Source organism: Fulmarus glacialis, unplaced genomic scaffold (assembly GCF_000690835.1).
Source record: "Fulmarus glacialis isolate BGI_N327 unplaced genomic scaffold, ASM69083v1 scaffold5412, whole genome shotgun sequence".
Taxonomy (NCBI): domain Eukaryota; kingdom Metazoa; phylum Chordata; class Aves; order Procellariiformes; family Procellariidae; genus Fulmarus; species Fulmarus glacialis.
Window position 1 is genome coordinate 457 of NW_009197055.1, and position 19,369 is coordinate 19,825.

The following is a 19,369-nucleotide window of genomic DNA, read 5'->3' on the forward strand; positions in this document are numbered from 1 at the left end:
TACAGTATTTCCTTGCATTTTATTTTGTAGTGTGGCCAGTCTGAGATATATGCATGAAAATTTTATATATATATATTTGCAATATAAAGTTAGGGTTTAGGGATGATTGCACGGAGTAACTTGCACTCAGGTCTTATTTATAAATTTTGACATTTAGTTCTTATTTATAAATTACGACATTATAAAGCTTCATAAATAGTTTATACTATACATCACATAAAGAATTTATGCTCTATATCAAAACTCTTTATGAGAGAAGTTTGGGTGGCAGGGAACTAATGAGTTGTGTTTTGTAGGCTGAAGTGCGTGGAAGACTGCAATTTAGGGTCGAAGTGTTCCACCCATTAAAAAAACATATCTTGTGATACGGATAATCAGGAACCTAACTACTAGAATAGTAACCTTATCCTATATGAATGAATTGGCTATAGAATTCAGGTACTTTTGCAATTAGTTTTTTTGGAATGTGGTTTAAGGATGGTTTGATCAATTAACTTTGAATAGAAGGTAATTGGAGAAAGTGTTGGCAACAGTATTTCTAATTGTTGGCTAGATAATGCGTGGGGTATATATTCTGATACTGAGCTTAAAGATCTCCCTATTTTTTCCTTCCCCTTTCTCTTTTGAGCTGTAACCTGGATTTGCATAAAGGGAACTGATTCTGAAAGAACCGTTACAGAGTTAAAAGAGATTCCTGTTTTAGTAGGGCAGACACCATGAGTCTCTGTGGTTTTTTTTTTTTTTTTTTTAAGCCATTGAAATATAACCAATAAGAAGTCTGTCTTGCCTTTTTCCCCCCCTTACGCTAAAATATCTTGCATGTCATGTAAAGACCAAGCAGGGGAAATAATTTTGCACATTTTACAATACTTAAGCAAGACATGAGAGCAAAGAGTAGGTAACAAGTATACATTTCACAGTATGTGCTGCAATATTCAGTGCTTAAGATGCAGGATAAATCAGGCTGTGCAAAAAGCCAGGCTAACATCGTCGTGCTTGTTTTGTTACTCATGCTAATTTCTTATGGATTGGGTGGGGCAGACACTGCAGATTGGCAAATCTTCTTGACTTTTTATGCTCCTGTTTTCAGCAGCTGCAGGTGTCCAAATGAGTAGGTTGCTTTGTAGCCAGCTTCATTAACAAGGAAACTGTTCATCTTAAGTTTTGTTTTTAGAAATACTGCTTTAAGTATACGGAAGCGGATGAATTTGCTTTAAGTATATGGAAGTGGATGAATTTGCTTTCAGGTTGCATCAGAGAACATTATGCTTTTGCTATCTTTTTTATATACTGTATTTTTCCTTTTATTGCTAGGTATGGATGAGCGAACAGGTGCCACATCCTGGGGAACAAGCGGTCAGCCAAGTCCTTCATATGAATCTTCAAGGGTAAGGTTCCCAAGTAATAATTCATAGTGAAAGTTTATGGGAATGTACAGTGAAAATCAGCAGATGATTTGGCAATGTTTTTGAAGGGTAAGCTCCTTTAAATACACAGATTAGCATCTTTTAGAGACTTAAATGACTGATATGCTGCAATAGTGATTCAGATTTCTAAGGCTAAAAAATAATATAGGTTAAGAATTCATGAAAATAAACCGTACATAACTGTGTACTTGAATGATGAGCATGCATTGTATTTACCTGATGGTCAGAAGATGAAAATAGAAGTCATGTTACTTATTCAGGAGCAGATTTATTGGCAAAGTAGCTATAGTATGTGCTGTGTCATGATGTTGGAGAGAGGCTTCTCTTTTTAAATACCTTCCTCCTTTTCCTGTTGCAGCTTCTGCTTATTGAGGTAAAGGTTTTTGATAGTATCTGATACCCTAAAACTACATTGCCTTTTTAAAACCAGCCTCAATGGTCAAAAGCAAGCTTTCCCCTTAGTCAATCACATTAATCTGCTCAATTTTCTTTTTATGAATATCTACTCCCTAAAAAGCCAATGAACTAAGTACCTAATGAATTAATTCCTAGAAATACACAGCATAACTGATAGGCCTAGTCTAAATAATCTGTTCTGATTTCAGTACCCTTGAGCCAGAGAGCTGTGTTAGCTCTTGCACCTTTGCAGCTTTCTCTCACTGCGGAATGAAGTGGGTAGGCTGCAAGGTCTTGTGCAGGTCACTGGATATTGTTAAAACCTCTGTCTGATTTTGGAAGCATTAGAAAGACTTATCATGAAGTCCTAATGTTTCGATTGATCTTTGGTAAATAAATTATAATAAAAAGAAGAACTTTATGGGTTGCGGAAGTATTTCTGTGCAACATAGAAATTAGGCATTCTTTTAAAACATTCTGCATAATTTGAGGCATGAAGCCCAGCCTTTAGATGCCTTTTCTACGTTTGGAATGTAGAATGAAATGGGATCTTATTACGCAGCTTTTAGTAATTCGTATTCTTATTGTGTGTGTTTGGTGTTTTGACACTCATTTATGATGTTGCTGATCAATTTTAAGCTGACCTAACTGGAATTTGAGCTTGTGATTCATTGGCTCTGTGGCTATATTAATCACATAATTTTTTTATGTTAGAGGATCAGCCAGCTAACATTCCAATAATGTAAAGTCAGGGTGCCTGGTGTGTTGGTGTGTGTTTGTTTGGGTTTTTTTTTTTGGTTTGTTGTTTGGGGTTTTTTGTTGGCGTTGATTTTTTTTTTTTTTTTTTTTACAATAACTGAAGATCATGACTAGAATATTTAAACACTAGTCAAGAATCAAACTCTCCACAAATTATACCATTATACCCTGAAGTTGGTAATAAAGGCAGATGTTAGTGCTCTAACAGAGGTATACCAGAATTTAGAATCATAGGAAGAGGTTGGTGCTATTTGGGTGTATCATTAAGAAAAGCAAATGTAAATGTAGGTTTTTCTTGAGCACTGTGGAAGGCTTCAGGAAAAAGAGAGACATTAAATTCTTACGCGTCAGGTGTCCCCCTCCCCCCAGCTTGGAGTTAAAATAGTTTATATTAACAAAAAAAAAAAAAAAAAAAAAAGAGTGAGACAGAAAAAAAGAAATTTATCCTCCCAGCAAACAATTCTTGCTGAATCATTAATTTATGTGAGGACAGTTTCAGCTAAAGCCAGTTGGACTCTAGCCAAACTGAATATATTGTTAAGAGTTGATGGAATCTATCCCCAGAATGTTATTGAAGTATTTCTTCTGCTGCTGGCTAAGTCCAGAGGATTTTTCTCTTGCATGCTAGTACTTCGAGATGATACTGAGAGTTCATTCTGAAGCACCAATTATTTACAGCTTGTGATGGTTTTTTTTTGTCGTTGTTTTGGTTTTGTTTTGGTTTTTTTTAAAGAAAATATGTTCATTTTGTTTAAACTGGAGCATACTGTTTTAATAGGTCTTTCTTAATTCAAGCTAAATACATTATAAAGTATGTTTAATTTTAGAAAATTGGCAGTTAATGCTGTCTGATTCAGTTAGAGACTGAAAATACTGACACGTAGATTTATTTCCGTACTTGTATTTGTGGCTGAATTTAATGATTTTTATAGTATAGTTTTGTGTGCATCAGTATAAAATTTAGAACAGGAAAAGACCTAATACTTGCATACAAGCTTTCTTGATTTATAAACTAAAAATGAAACAATCAGGTTCACCTCTTCCTTCTGTCTCCCAAAACAATGTTTTGTATGTTTTGGCTTCTTTTTAAAAAAAAAAAATTAATTTGTGCCTGTAGTGTTGAGGTGATAAAGTTTTCTTCACTTTGATAGGGGATTTTTTTTGTCTAAAGGCAGCAGAAATCATGGGGGGGGGAACCCCAATAGTCCTACATTCTAGTGAAAGATTATTATAAGTTGAATATTTTTACAAATGTCTTCCTACACTGACTTTCTTTTTGGAAAACCATCTAAATGATATAAATTTAAGAGCAAGTTTCATGTTAGCATAGAACATGACATTAGACTGTCCATAAAATTTCTCCATGGGGTCAGCTTAGCTGTGAGCTGTTGGCTCCACAGTCCTGAAGCATCGGTACAGCAGGAGTTCCTGACGGGATCACTGACCGGGTAGTGGATGATGGTAGGTTTAGATTTTCCTGAGAGCCTGGTGTGGTTGGGTTGTCTTAGGAGGCATCAGCCTCTGGTGCTAGGCTTTGAAAGATTACAAAACACGTGCATCTCCTTGGTTTTATGTAGTATATCATCTTCATGCACTGAGGAATAAGGAAGGACTATCCCATAGAGTCGGGAAAGATATTATGCAGAATCCATGTGAAGTGGGTATCCAAAGAAATACAGAGGGTTTGGCTGATGAATATAGATCTTTGCCCAGGCCTTCAATACACCTAAGAATTTGATAGTGGGAGGGGAAAAAAAAAACTTTCTGTAGAGGCCCTGCATGAAGCAATAAAGAATGGTTTTCTGGGATGTCATTTAAATGACAACAGTTTTCTTTTAAAGAAAACTGAATTTCTTTTACAGGAAAACTCCATTCCTGTGTTTTCCCCAAAAAAGTGATTAACACTAGAAATATATACTGTCTGTATATAGAATTGGTAATGGTTAAGAGGCACAAATTAATTCATCCCATGGCCATGTTCTGCAAAAAAGTAGAACAAAGGAAGTTCCCTTCTGCATTGAAATCACTGAGAAAGCACTGGACTTCATTTACCAGTCTAAATCAAGTTTGCATGCATAAATTTTGGTTAAGATGTATGGTCTTTATTTTTTGGTTTTCTTTCAACTGATGAGATACATTACATTACTGGTTCAGAATTTTGCACAAAGCAAAGTTCTGACTACTGCTTCCTATGCTGCCAGATCAGATGACTCTGAGGAAGAGCTAAAACGAGTGTATGGGTCTGTATTGTAAGAATATAGATCAGAGTTTCTCAGGGGGCAGGGCAAATGATACACCTAGCCTTCTACATTCCTAGGTTATTCCTTGTGGTGATTAACATACAGAGTTTAAATAAGTTATAATTGTCTTACATGTTCAACTTTAACTTCAAAATCCGGTGCTTTTTCCCATAATTTCAATATAGAATATCTTGTCCTAATTGTTCTTACTACTTGCCTGTTTACAGGAGAATGGCAGTCTTCATGGAAAAAGCTCAGACCTCTCCACGGACATAGAAAAGTTGAAACCTCAAGAGGTACCACTTACTCTTTTTATCTTGTGTGTGGTTTTTAATTTATTTATTTATTTATTTTTAAAATCTGTGTGCAGCCTACTACTGGAGTTTTCCTTTTAAAGGTCACAATACAGTGACCAAATTATTTAAGAATTTAAATTGTTGGCCCAGTATTGGCTGGAATTTCCAAAGGTACATAAAGATAAGCAATTTTCAATTAAATAGAATTGGAATTTGGTGATAGTTAAGTATGTACCTGTTAAAGGCTAATTAAATAAGATGGTGGAAGGAGATCTTCCTTTCCTGTCCTTTCCCAACTCCTGTTGAAGGTCTGTTCAGGTTAGTATAGATGGTCTGTTTGCGTCCAGCAATGATGCCTAAGGAAAGAATAGGGCAAATACTTTGCCATCTTTACTGTCATATTCTCCCGGCAAAGCCCAGCACTTAGGGGCTTGGGAGGTTTCCTGGACAGAGCTGGCCTTTTGGACATTGTTCTTATAGCTATTGGTGTGTGAGTGGTGGAGACTCACTCAAGTTGTGAATTTTTCTGACTTTGATTACAGTTTTGGCAATAATTACAAGTATTTTGTGGCAAAAATATTGATGTTTTTGTCTTAAGTGTGCTGACCAGTGGTTTAACTGATTTCCACCATGTTCCTGTGTTCGAAATAGTAAAGATTAGTTGTTACTGATGTACTTCATAATTCTTTTTTTTTTTTCCCCAAACATCTTTTTTTTACATGCCACTTGTAGTCTCTCTTTTTCTCAACCAAATTGAAGAATCCTAATATATTGTCTCTGCTTTTATAGTAACTTCTTCTAACCTGTGGTTAGTTCTTGGTGCTATTCTCTGAATCTTTCTACTTATTCTGTATAACTTAAGAGTTAGGGTGATTACGGCTGCATGCACTAGTCAAGATGAGGGTATACCATCAATTTTTGCATGGTATAATGATACTTACATTCTCTGTTCCTTTCTTACTCATTAATAAGTCTTGCATTTTTTGACTGTCATTGAGCTCTGAAGTGATACTGTTTCAAAAACTACGTAGAAAAATAATAAGATTTTTTCTTACATTGTACAGTAGTTACCACATTGTTATGACATTGAGTTATTTTTTAACATGTTTCTCTTGTATTTATTTACACCAAACTTTATCTGCTGTTTTATTGCCAATTTCATGGAGAACTTGCTTTGCAACTCTGTACTAACATTTAGTTAGGATTATTTTTAAATGTTTTTTGTTATCAGCGAACTTTACTATGTCTTTGTTCTTTTTGATTTATTCATGGAATTGTTGAAGAACATCGGTCTGAGTACAGTTTTTTGGGGAAGCAGGGAAAACACATTGGTAACTTCTTTTCGCTGTGAAAACTGGATGTATATTCCTGTGCTTTGGGTGGGGTGTTTGTTTATGTATTTTAATCTTTTGATCAATAATTAATTCACAGAAGATCCTTCTCTCATATCCTGTAGCAGTTTAATTCATTTTAAGCATCTCTGGTAATACTTTATTAAAAGCTAAACTGTTCTTACTTCAATAGTGTTTTGAGCTAACATTGAAGGCTGAGAATCACTGCAGGCTTGAGAAAACCTTATATAAGAGCCTTGTTTTTTCATTACTTAATAATGTTAAATAATGTTCTAACACTGGAAGAGCAGTGGGTATTTGTATTAGAATTGGCTGTGACAATCTTAAATTTGTGAAAAGGTACAAATTGAGACATTAGTGACTTCTGTGTGCAAAATCTCTTTTGCAGAGGCCAAATGTTTTGTTAGAAAAATTGATCAGTTGAAAATATATCTATTGTGGGGAAAAAAAGAAAAAAGTAGGAAAGCTTTATTTTTCAGAGGAATAATTCAGGAATGGTAATTAGCAAGTCAGTGGAATTCTATTAAGTGCTGATGGTCTCCCTTATTCTTGAATAATTATACTGAAGTCCATATTCAATACTGTGACAAAAGTTTCCATCTCTAGTGGTGCTTGTTTTTCTTCAACTCTCCAATCTTGCTTTTAGTTATATGTGCAACAGTGGTGGTTTTTCAGTGAATATCTTCCGGTTAATGCGAGTCCCTCACTTATCTGAGTGATACAGAGCTAGAGATATTTTTGCATGTGTTCATAATCCCTTGCACTAGAAGGGTAGCTGGCTCTTAGTGTACGTTGCAGAGGACTGTAAAGCTGCTTTTTGAAAGCCTTGCTCTACTGAGCTCTTCGAAACAAATTCTGAGGTACTTGAACCAAGTAGCATGTTTGCTGCAGAATAATATATTGCCCTATAGCACTTGAAAGTTTTGTCTTCCTGTTGTGAGAAGCTTCTGAACTTTTTAGCTTTCCTGCTTTATTTGGGAGTTGTAATTTATACTCATAACCTAGCAATGAATTGGTATAATCACTTTTTTTGGGACAAACATTGTCTTTTAATGAAACATTTTACTACCATAGTTTTTATTGCGGTGTGGCTAATGATTGCTTTTACTTCATGAAGAATAATGGTCTGTGAGGTTTTCTTTCATTGTTTTGATTTTGTTGTAACATGTCTTTGCGATAGAAGGAGCAAGTTAGTTTTTTAACTGTTTAGATTGCTGTCTCCAAATCAAGCAAATCTAAAAATATTTTTCATAAGACATCTCCTTGCAGGATAGCTTTTTTATATATACACACATAATAATTTTAACTGTTAAAAATTTAGCATAAATTAGCCGAGGTGTTTTTCTTCCAAAATCTGAACTGTGAGTGTTTTAAGTATCTTCCAGCATGTATATTGCACTAAAAGCTGCAAGTGTACATTTTGACCTGATTTAACATAGAATCTAGCTCCAGTACTGAGCATGCAGTTTATCCTCATTTTCATTTATGTAACTCTGGTATGTATCTACTGGAAGCCAGAGTTGAGCTGATCAAGATACCACTGCTAGATTTAGATGGTTTTGTAGCATCAGTCAACAGGTTGTCAACAGGTTATGCCCTCTATTGTACGTAAAATACTCAGACATGAATTGGAACCTGAAATATTATATGCCCAAACTATTATTTCCCTGCCCACCACCACCAGTAGTACTTTTAATTTGCAAAGAAGTCAAAAAATAGTAATGAGATAGCAGGTTTTGAAATAGTATTTTATACCTCTTAATCTCAGGTACATAACAAGAAAGGAAGCTGTTAAATAGCAAAACAAGACAAGAGGGACACAGAAATACAGTAAGTGTTATCAAGTCTGTTGTATTTGTGTCCTTTTTGTCCTCTTGGGTTTTTTTTGCGGGGGAGGGAGGTTGTTTGGTGGTTTTTCTGCTGGTTATTTGCTTTTCCTGATGTGTTCTATAAGTAAGCAGATGATTCAGTGTGAAATCAAAGCCGAAATTAAATATCCTATATTCAGTGCACACGACACTTCTGCAAATGCAGCTTACTTTGTATTTTGATTTATGGGCAGCACTTTTCAAAGCAAGTTCTGATATTTAAGTTCTGAATGCTTTCGTTAGGTTTTTAAGATTGTCTTTAAGCATTTATTGTTAGTATGTTGGCTATACTTGTATTATTTATTTCCTGGTTTATAGCTTAGATAAGAGCTTGAAAAATCTGTTTTCAGTCATATGAGATATATATGAGAAGTGTTTTTTTTTTTTTTCTTTTGTTTTGTTTTTATTGCAACTACCTATCATATTGAAATTAGCATTGGAATCTGTTCACAAATTAGTTTTCCATGTGGCCAGGGAATTGTCCCATTACATATCATGTTGATACTTGTCTCACAAGAGTTTAGAGAGGTATAATTGGCCATTGGGTTTAGCTATTTAAATTCATGATTCACTAAAAGTTAACTTCTGAAAATGGGTTTAGAACTGGAGAAAATGGCGATTATTTCAAAACAGATTCCTGTTCAATGTGTTATGTCCCCGTTCCCCTTCCAAAGCTCTACCAGGTTAAAAATAAACAAACCATGTTTTCAGTTGTTCTCATATTCCACTCCTGCACACATAGTTTTCATCGATTTCAACTTGATATGTGGAAATAAGCTAATGAATATTTTTAGAGCTCTGTTACAAAGCACGTAACTTAAGGTGACACTTGGAGGGTACTTGTGAAAGCTGTCTTGACTTTTCCCAATAATACCTGAAATCTGGGGTAGTAATATCTGGTTTTTTTCCTCCGTGTAGCCGGTGACGAAGTAACTTATAAAGCTACATTTCTGTCTTCAGGATATTGTAGTGGAAGGTTAAAACTTGCTAATAGTGAAAGGGAATCAGAATTACAACTACAAAGTGTACAGCTCCTTGTTTCTGGTGCAGCTGGGTGATCTCCATCAGCTAACTATATTCATTCTTCTGTTTAATAAGCATTATACAAGTTTCTTGCACAATAAAGCGAGATGGGATTGAAGTACTGCCTGTTCTCAGTGGGGTGGGAGATGGCACGCACGGAGCCTGCTGAGGGGAGAGGTGTTTGTTTCCTGGTATGTCAGATGGGTCTTCAGCTTCGTCTCTTAGCTTTTGATTGTAGCAGGCAACTGATACTAATATGGATGAAAAGGTCTAAGGAGTGTGGGGAGTCTCCCATCATCATCCATCTGCTCCGTCCCGTGTCGCGTCGTTGCCCTCCCCCCGGCATTTTTCCTCATTTAGAAAGTTAAGGTAATTTTCTGTTTGACCTGTGACAGACCTGCGTGTTGTTCTTATGGAGGGTGTTGGTACTGTTACACCAGAGAAAAGCAGGTTGCTGGATGCATTTATTATTGGTTGTGTTAGAAAAGATTTGGTTATTGAAGAAGCTGCTTTTTATTTTAGTTTTTGATCATAATGCCAGTTGGTTGGATTTTTTTTTTTGTGTTGCGTAGGAGGTTTATACATTATTGATTAATTATGTTCAGCCACAAACTGACTTACCCTGTAATTCCCCATTCCCTCACGGAAAAGTCTCTGTGCACATCTCTGGTCCATTGAATTACACAATGTAGTCAAGAATAGTTGCAACTGCAACATCGAGCTAATAGTCTATGTATAAATAACCTGAAAGTAAGTTTTCAGACTTAATTTATTTTGTTCTTGTACAGTTGATTGGAAGTTCTGTGTTTTCAGACTTAAAATTATTCAAATTGTATGAAGTACTTTATTTAAAAATGATAGCCGTGTGGATCTCTGTGCTTCTTTAGTACTTTTTTGTCAGAAGTGTACTTGGGAATGTATACATTTTGCTGTCTTGCTGTGTGTTTCCCTGTTCTTCTCAGGTGAATACTTTGTAAAATCATTTTGGTCACTGTTTGGAAACAGCATTGTTCCCAACTAATAGTTTGCTGCAAGACTGTTGGTGATTTAAATGGAGTTGTACCATGACCTGTGACAATGTGATGTTTCTTGGTGTTTGGTTAAGATAAATGAATATAGTACAGGTGATCCTCAAGGCAAAAAGGAAGAGTACTCTTCTCTGGATTTATTTTTAGCTTACCTTCATTTTTGCAAGGTTTTTCCTTATCTGTGTGTTCAATAGACCCATCCAGGTTTTGGCTCTGTAGTCTTTCCTCTAGGAGCCATTGACAAATACGTAGATTCAATGACTGAAAATACTCTTTCCAAAACAAAATAGTTGTTTATTTCTGGAAACAGACATGATCACATAATCCATAATCTTTTAAATTAGCTAGGACACCTTGGTATGGCTGTTGCCCAGAGCCTCTTGTCTAATCTTCAGTCAGTGACTCACCACAACGTTCCTGGATGTAGTCAGTCTCTCTGGGTCTGTCCCTCTGTCTCTCATTGTCTCTGCGTCTCGCTTTCCCCACTTCCTCCCCTTTGTGTTTTTTCCCTTGTTTGTCTTTAGAACTCTCAGATTAGTTTGGAGAGGCAGATCATCCAAAATAAAGTGGATTTCAGCAGTAGATTCACTGTCATTCATTTACACATTAGTCATTTAGATGACTGTTGCCTGATTCATATGGTCATAGCCAAATGTAGCTTGGAAGGGACCTCAGTATTCCTGAGTTTTAAACAATTAATATTTGTTACTTAAGGTCAGCCAAACTATAAAACTCAAGGAATCGGAAGCAGCATTCATTAAATTTAATCTTTTGGTCTGTAGCCACATCAAACTGTGAAGTCAACCATTCATTTTAGTGGAATATTAATGTCTTAAGTTTAAAGGCAATAATTGAGCTATATTGTAAGTTGCTAAAATGCAAATACCCACTTATTGATCTGGCAGCTTGGTTATAAGCCACAACTGGGTCTGATTTTGGTCTGTTCCCAGGGACTCGTGTAGGAGAGGGCTTGGGGATAAGAGAGGAGAAACAAACAAAAAACCCCTGTTTTCTCTAGTTTACTGGACTTGAGCAAATAAAATGCTGTGGAGTAGTTAACCATACAGGAAGAAGTTATTCCATGAAGTCAATGAACGCATGGGAAAATTATGTGCCATGTAGTTACAGTGTCTCCTTCATTTTTCAAATTTTACCCTGAAGTGGAGTTAAGATGTTGTGCTTATTTAAAAACAAAACCAAAAAACCCACAATTTGAGTTAGGGTCAGGAGTACAGTTTTGCTTATGCATGTACAAATCCTAGTATGACTTCAGAAAATAATTACTAAGGGACAATAGTTTTATGTTTTTGAAGTGGAAGCAAAAGGGAGAGGATGAATCCTACAGAAGCCCTGGAACCAGTGCAATGACAAGGTGTAGGAACAGTGAACTGGGGAGACTTTTTGGCTTGTTCTTAGGTGAGTTCTGTGATTTGACTTAAACCAAAATGTCAGAACTTTAATAGTCATTGAAAGACATTGAGTTTTAGGAGGTCAATTATCATTTTATTTTGTAAAATGGGGCATAGACTCATTGTGTCAGGCCTTTCCTTACGGTTTGATAGGATAAACATGCCTAGTAAGGAGTGTGTTTTCTCTGGTTTTTTTTTTTTTTTCCATTTCCTCTTCTGGTTTTTGTAGAACAATACATTCTGTAAGATAATTTTCAGGTGTCCTGTATACAACTATTTATGATTTTGAAAATAGTCTCAGATTTTTAATTGGTTTGGCTGTGTTAGCATACCTGTGCATGGAAAATCCCCCTGATACAGATAAAGCCTAAATCACTTGGACACCTGGGGCATCTTAACCAGAAGAGCTGGGAATTGCAACTGTTGATTTTTTTTAATTGATGGACTTAATTTATTGGAATGATTAGAGAACATCACTCTAATCCAATGAAATACCTGAAAAATGAATAAATGTTAGCGCATTCAGTGTTGAGAGTGCCTTTGCTGCTCAGTTAAGTTGCAGTGCTAATTAGTAGTAGTCTTTCAGCTGCATTTCATGACAGGTATTATTAGTAGACGATACTTGTTGCTTTTATTTGTAGAGGTATCTGACTTTGTCTTTCTGATCAGAAACGTGCGGTGCGACTAAAATCCAGGGAGAGGCCTGTTGCAAAATGAATGGTGACAACATTACAAAATGCTGTAAGGGAACAGTTAGCCCCCATTAGACTTTATTGGGGCTATAACAGTACAGAAAGAAAAGTTTTGTCTTCCTTTGGGAAGGTCAGAGCTTGCTTTTGTTGTAGCTGTGTAAGAGGTTGGAACAAACAAGATGGTTTTCAGTTTACAGCTATGGCATCTAATCATATTCAAAACCAGTTTTCTTTCTGTAAACAGAAAAATGCCCTGAGCTATCTGCAGTCCCTTCAGAATAGGGTGCTCAGAACAGAAAATAAATTTATCCAGTAACTCCTATTTTGCTGATTTTTTGACGGTTATTTGCTAAATACTCAAACTGTGCACTCTGATGCATGCTAATCCATTGGTATATTTGCTGGGGAGCAAAGGTGGCAGAAATGGGGATGTGTACTCAGCATGGAGTGTCTCCTTCCAGCCTTTCTATGTCAAACTTGCCTCGCAGGTAACAGTAGGTAGCAATCCTCTAAAGGGCTTTGGAAGCCTACCTGTGGTCAAAAAAAATGACATCACCAGCCTGTTCCAGTAGAGTCAGGTCAGAGTATATATCATCGAATAGTTCTTCCCAAGAGGGAGAATAGCTTTTGGCATAATTAATTAGCTCCTGTTTCTGCTTTGAACCTGTATCAATCTAGCTATGATCAAGTGAGTCCCGTTTCAGAGAGTAGTCTTCAAAATTGCCATGAATTGAAATTTCCTTCCTTTCTCGGAAAGAAAGAATGAAATTTGGCAATATATATTATTGAGTCCTCTTTAAAACATAGATTTGAAAAGGGGCTCTGATAGAAATGTATATATATCCCCACCACCACCTTCTGTTGCTTTTGCCATGAGGGATGAGTTCAGATGCCAGCTGATGGTGTTTTCTGTTTGTTACTCAGTCACACAGGTGGGATATACCTTTTAATAAACCACTATCCTTTATTGGTGTTGCAGACAGACTTTTTAAGGCTCCCAACTGCATTATTCTTTAAGCAATAAACATATGTTGTCATTTTGCACTATCGTATTTGTTAAATCAATTTTTTAAGCCTTGATTGTATGACTAGAAGCTTCCAGTAGCTTTTCAGAAGCTATTGGAAGCTTCTAAAGTTTTCATCTATGATTGATTACAGTTCTTCCCAGTACAACTTTGTGCTGTTTATTATGTAAGTTAACAATACAGATGTAAAAGCAAGTAATGGTATCAGGAATGCAATTTTATTTGAAGTACAGCTTAAATGTTCTGAAATAACACTGTGTAATTTAAATCATTGTCCTTTAGAGCTCTTCTGATTTTACTTAATTTGCTTTGTGAAGTGCAAAAGAAGTTTGTTAAATCAAAACTGCATGTGTTTGTGGTTATTTTGTATTCATTTAGTGTGGGTGAGTTATATGTGGGAATCAGCCCAAGGTTTCTAATCCCAAACAAAACTCTGCTGCTTGAGCTGATAATCCATAACTCATTACTAAGAGTCTGAATACCTGGTGTCAAGGATGGTGGCCAAGTTAAGACGTCTTTACATAGGCCCACTGTAGATGAAGGCTGAGAGAGGTGACACTTTGCACAAGTGTAAATTCTGTAATGCATGACAAAGAATGAAATGTCTGACACAATTAATTTTAGTTAGGAATTTGAATTCAAGTACAAAAAACCCAATTCTATTTAAAGTGCTTGCATATGCCTTAGTACATTTTCCCTCTGTATAGTAAATGTTCTGTTTTCTATGGCTTTAGTGTTGTGGAGGACTTCTTGGAGCATTTTTCAGGTAGATGAAGTAGTTGATTTGTCTAGTGGTCTAGAAATACAACTTCGATGCTGTGGTAATTGAATGCAAGTTCTTTCTGGGAAACTGAAATGGTATGTGAAAAGAACATGATGTAAAGGATTATTTGAAGGAATTCTGATGGTAGAAGGGGGAACATTCCTTTCTGTGTAAACTACCCACCTAGTTCTCCAATTTCTCTATTGGATGGGGGCAATATGCAGTATTAACTTGGGGAGGAGCATTATTAATCTTGTGCACTAGGTAGATTGTGTTGCATGATATCTAACCGTGTATGAAATGAGTCTTACTCCTATTATATTTTCAGTAGTTTTATTATTTACTTTGTAAATAAAGATCTCTTGAAGATTTCCATTTCTGGGGCTCATCTAGGCACCACTTCCTGAATGTCTAAGATATGGATTCTCTTTTATCACTGATAGCATCCTTCCTAGTTTATTTCTTTTAAAAATAAAATATATTTGATGTATTAGGGAAACAGGTTTTAAAAAAAACCACAATGAGTACAAGCAGAGAGCCAAATAGGAAGCTACCTACTTAGGAGCTTTATTTTTTTGTCCTCTATTTGAAAATTTTTGTGTCTTTATTCAGCAGATATAATTTCTTTTTTGTTTCATTTCAGCATAAAAATAAACCACGTGTGGTGACCTTAGCTAGGAGCCACGCCATTTCCTCAGCAGCTGCTGCTACACGCTGCTTGTCTGACAGACGGGGCTAGGTCATGGTTACCAGAGGACACCCTTGTGGTCATAAGCAAGTTGTAAATGTCACTAAGATTGTTTCTGAATGCCTATCACATGTGTATCGCTGATTCTGAAGTAGATAAAGTCAGTCAAAGATTCATTTGGGAGTCGGGACTCCCAGAAGATTACTTTTAAAGCCGAATAGCAGCCAGAGTTGTAACATGCATCCACAAGCAGCGGTAGTGATTTGACAGTTATTTAGCCCTCAGTTACTAGCCCTTTGGTAGAACTGACAGCACGCCTGCAAAGATAGTGAGGCCTGTTTCAGCCCCATTAATGTTGTCTTAAGTGTGAGCCTGTGGTCTGAAAAAATGATAAATGTTCAGTGATTGATGATTTTATAGTCCCAGGGCACTTGGGATGGTTTCTGGTAGCTGTGAACAATTTTCTCTCCTCCCTTAATTAGGCCTGAGCTTTAGGTTTCTCTCTACCAGACTTAAAGAAGTGAGTAAGTGGGAATCGTAAGATAAGGTTTGGAAAATGTTTTTCAAAACTTTGGCTACAAAGAAGGTGCAATTTTGAGTGCCAGGTCTGTCATGTTTTGGTACAGAATAAGTGATTCGGTGCACATCTGATCGGTCTGAATGGCAAATACCATATCCATATCTGTATATGGAAAAGCTGAAAGCATTTTGAAATGTACAAAAGAGAATTTTAAGTAATTGGGTTAATTAAATAATAATTGGGTTAATTAATAAATAATCTTAGGGCTTCTGTGTTTTCTGTCTCTATACCTTTGGTGCAAGCTTTCAATAAGCCAGTGCTTCCTGACTGCATTAGGATCACTCCAAGTCTGCTAAGTTGGCTATACTAATGCTAGAAAAGTACAAAACAGTATTTCAGTTTGAGTGCTTATTTGCAGGTTGGGTGACAGAGTTGTTTATTTCATCACTATTTGGAAGTAAACCTTTTGTCAGTGAGCTATGCTGTTTAGTAATGTGATAGTGTCAAAATGCCTATTAATCTGTAGCATTAATAGCAGGCTGCAAGGGGAAATGGAATTTCTTCTTGTCGTTTGCACTAACATTTTTTCCTAATGTCAGTTACTCTTCCTGACCTCTTTGCTGTGTTGTTTTATTAATGCAAACAGAAACCTTGGGGGGGGGGAAAAAATCAGTTCCAAGCTCTTCAGACTAATTTTACTCTCTCAGTGGTTAGCGACTTAACACTAAGAGGATTCAAATATAAAAATATCTCAGTATTATTCAGTTTTTAGAAATATTGTCCATGAGGACACAACTTATTAAGAAATTATGTGGTTTCTTTTTGATGGGGGAGAAAGAAAAGGGGGAGAAGGTAAAATGTGGGCAGGGAGTAATTTCTGTGAGATAGACCCAAAAGCCAACTTTTGTGATTAATGACCAATTGTGACTCTGCACATTTAATTAGGAAAGTGTCATTACACTCAATTAGCAGGGCTGCCAAATAATCTGTTTAATACTCTGGTCTTTTTTTCTCTCTAGGGTTTTGCAGACAGTCCTCATTACAGTGATCACTTGAATGACAGTCGATTAGGGCCCCATGAAGGATTGTCCCCGACACCTTTCATGAACTCAAATCTGATGGGTAAGTAGGTAATTCTTTACGAGTATCCCCTCAAAGCCTCTTTGGTCAGAAAGAGACATTTTTCATTCCCTTGTCTAGGCCTGACATGTCAAGCATCTGGAAGTTGCTCTGTTTCTCATAGCAACACTGACTTCCCTATTGAAATCTTTTTATGTTGGGCAAATTCCTCATAAAGGCCATTGTCCAGGACTTTTTAGAAGAAGGAAGTACCTAGATTTTCTCAAGTCGATCTAGAAAGCTGATATGTTTTGATTTGATTTTTACATTTCTCTTGTAAATTCTATATTATTTTAAAGTTGAATTTTCCTTAACTTTTGCTGAGAAGACATCTATAGCAATTTTTAATTTGTGTATTTAAAAAAAAGTAGTTATTTTTCTAACACTGTTGATTCCTGAACTACCTACCAATTTACTTTAGGCTTTTCTTCAGTTAATAATTTGAGGGCTTGCATCTTATTTTTAATTTTCTAATTTCTTTGATATTTGTTGTATTAGAAACATTGTAACTTCTCAGAAATAGATGCAAACTCCTATTTTGCTAGGCAAATGTTGTTACTGCTTCCAGTCTGTAGGTGTCCAACATTTTCTGCTTTTGAAACTGGAAAAACAAGCAAGCAAAATGTGTATTATATTGTGGGCTTAGGTATTGAAAGCTTTTTCTTTATTGCCTGCACTTTTGAGTTACCTAAAACTTGTTAATGTATTGATAGCATTGTTTGAAACTCTTCTTCTCCCTATTTCAGTTTGGAGCATAAAAATGTTGTTTTCAAAATATTTATTGTTTGGCAATACATGGTCTTGGGACAAATTTTTTTTCTTGTGTCTTAAACTTAGGGATGACTGAATGTTTGTTCTGAATTTGTACGTTTGACATTGTTTCACTTACATATTCTGCGTCTTGTAGACGTGACCTATTTTGTGATCTCAGTATTGTCCTTTTAAGACATAGCCATGGTAATCTAAGTGGATTACCTAAATCCAAATCCTGGTGGTCTGCAATTTCTTTTGGAAATCTTTCTACTTTGCTCAGTCTTTGTTTACTACTTTAATTTTCTCTGAAATAGAGGCAGACAAAGCACAGCTATTGTTGAAAACAGAATTTCATTTAAACCATCATATGTGAACCTGAAAATATGTAATTTTAAAATGACAGTCTCTGTAGTCTTTGTTTAGAGAGAGTACATGTCAATTGGTCAATGATATTTATATCTGAAGTCAGTAAAGCTGAAATGTAGTTTCCTTTAGTTATTTTGATAAAGCAGAGTAGAGCTTCCCCCCAATACTGTTTCAAATATGTTATCTTTTTTTAAATACAGGAGACTAAAAAGACTTGCTTCTCCAGTATTTTGATCAGTAGCACATATGGAATGGCTCTTTGTAGCTCATACTGATTTTATTTTACAAAAATATATAGCAAAGTTTGATTTTTTTTTTTTTTTTTAATTTATATTACCAAAGGCAAACTATTTGCTCATGCTTTTATTTTGAGCCATCCAATTTCTAAACAATATATACCTTTAAATATATGAAGAAAATAATTGGTGCAACTATGTAGTCTTAGTTTTTCAATTTTATTGAAAAGATGGCTAGGTGATTCCATTAGACCTAATAGAATTACATCATTAATACAGATTTGAGAAGAAGCCTCTATTGAGGTTGTTTTGTAGAGAGAATTAATGAATTGCAAGATGTGTATGTGTCAGTCACTTACCCAAAGCAGAAATAGTGAACTGAAATAGTTTTGTAATGCTTTATCGCTAACAGTTCTTATGGATTTTATTTTGTTGGAGCAATAGTACTTCATTTCCTTCTATATGCAGCATAGAATTATAGAAAGTTTTCAGTATATCTCTAAGAAATGTACACCTCAAAACTCTAAAAGTATGCTTTTAAAAGTATTCCACCTGTGGTTTTTTGGCTTGTCATAACAAAAAATTATATTCATTTTACTTATGTTACAATATAGGATGCAGCTTTGTATATCATACTTTCACATCATGCATTTTTGCAGCTTATCTTAAATTGATGCTGGAAGTTTGGAGAAAGGAATGATAAAAGCTACATAAAAACATTGAGTAGCATTTTTCTATATAGTACCACTATCTGTGTTTATGTTTTTTTTGTTTATTATTGAAAAGAAAAATGAGATTTCTTCTTAAGTTTTTTAGACAAAAAAAGGTTACACAGTTTGTTAATATCAAATTGTAGACACCTTCCCATAAACAGAATGAAAACATCCATTTTATTAGTTACTGTAGATGATATTTAATGCACTGATTGATTATTCTGTGATCTTCAGAGGTTAAAAGGAGGTGGAGGCTAAGAATATGAACTTGATGAGCTTATAGGAAATGTCTCACTAGAGATGGAGTGATGGAGTGTTTGAGGTTCCATGCTGAAGATCTAAGAAACACATCCCTTCCCAACATTTTATCATGACTGAAATACATCTCTGAAATAGTTAAAAACTATTTAAAAAAAAAAAAAAAGAGCGAGCAACAACATATTTCACCATTGCTGTCAACACTTAAGAGCACCATTAAAAGAAAGAATTGTGTGTCAAGGGGATGTTGTTGTTTTGTGTATTATGTTCAGCCGTAAGCATATTTGCCTGAAGAGATAGCGGATTATGAAGTGCCACTGTCTTTCATGATGGAGCTCTCAAACATTTTAATGATCTTGTACATTGCAAAAGAGAGAAATTTTGTCTAACAAGAGTTGATAATGATTCAATAATGAACAATTTGCCACAGAAAGATGC

At 35.5% G+C, this 19,369-nt stretch overlaps 1 protein-coding gene across 1 annotated transcript in view; it reads left to right on the top strand.

Moving 5' to 3' along the window:
- Nucleotides 1-1,314: 1,314 nt before the first annotated feature.
- Nucleotides 1,315-19,369, top strand: part of LOC104072812 (transcription factor 12-like) — a gene marked incomplete at both ends in the record, with an annotated part of 72,837 nt that continues 54,782 nt past the window's right edge. Inside the window, 2 exons of the mRNA XM_009572393.1 lie at nucleotides 1,315-1,388; nucleotides 16,506-16,608. Coding sequence (XP_009570688.1) covers nucleotides 1,315-1,388; nucleotides 16,506-16,608 — 177 coding nt within the window. The remainder of the gene's footprint in view (nucleotides 1,389-16,505; nucleotides 16,609-19,369) is intronic.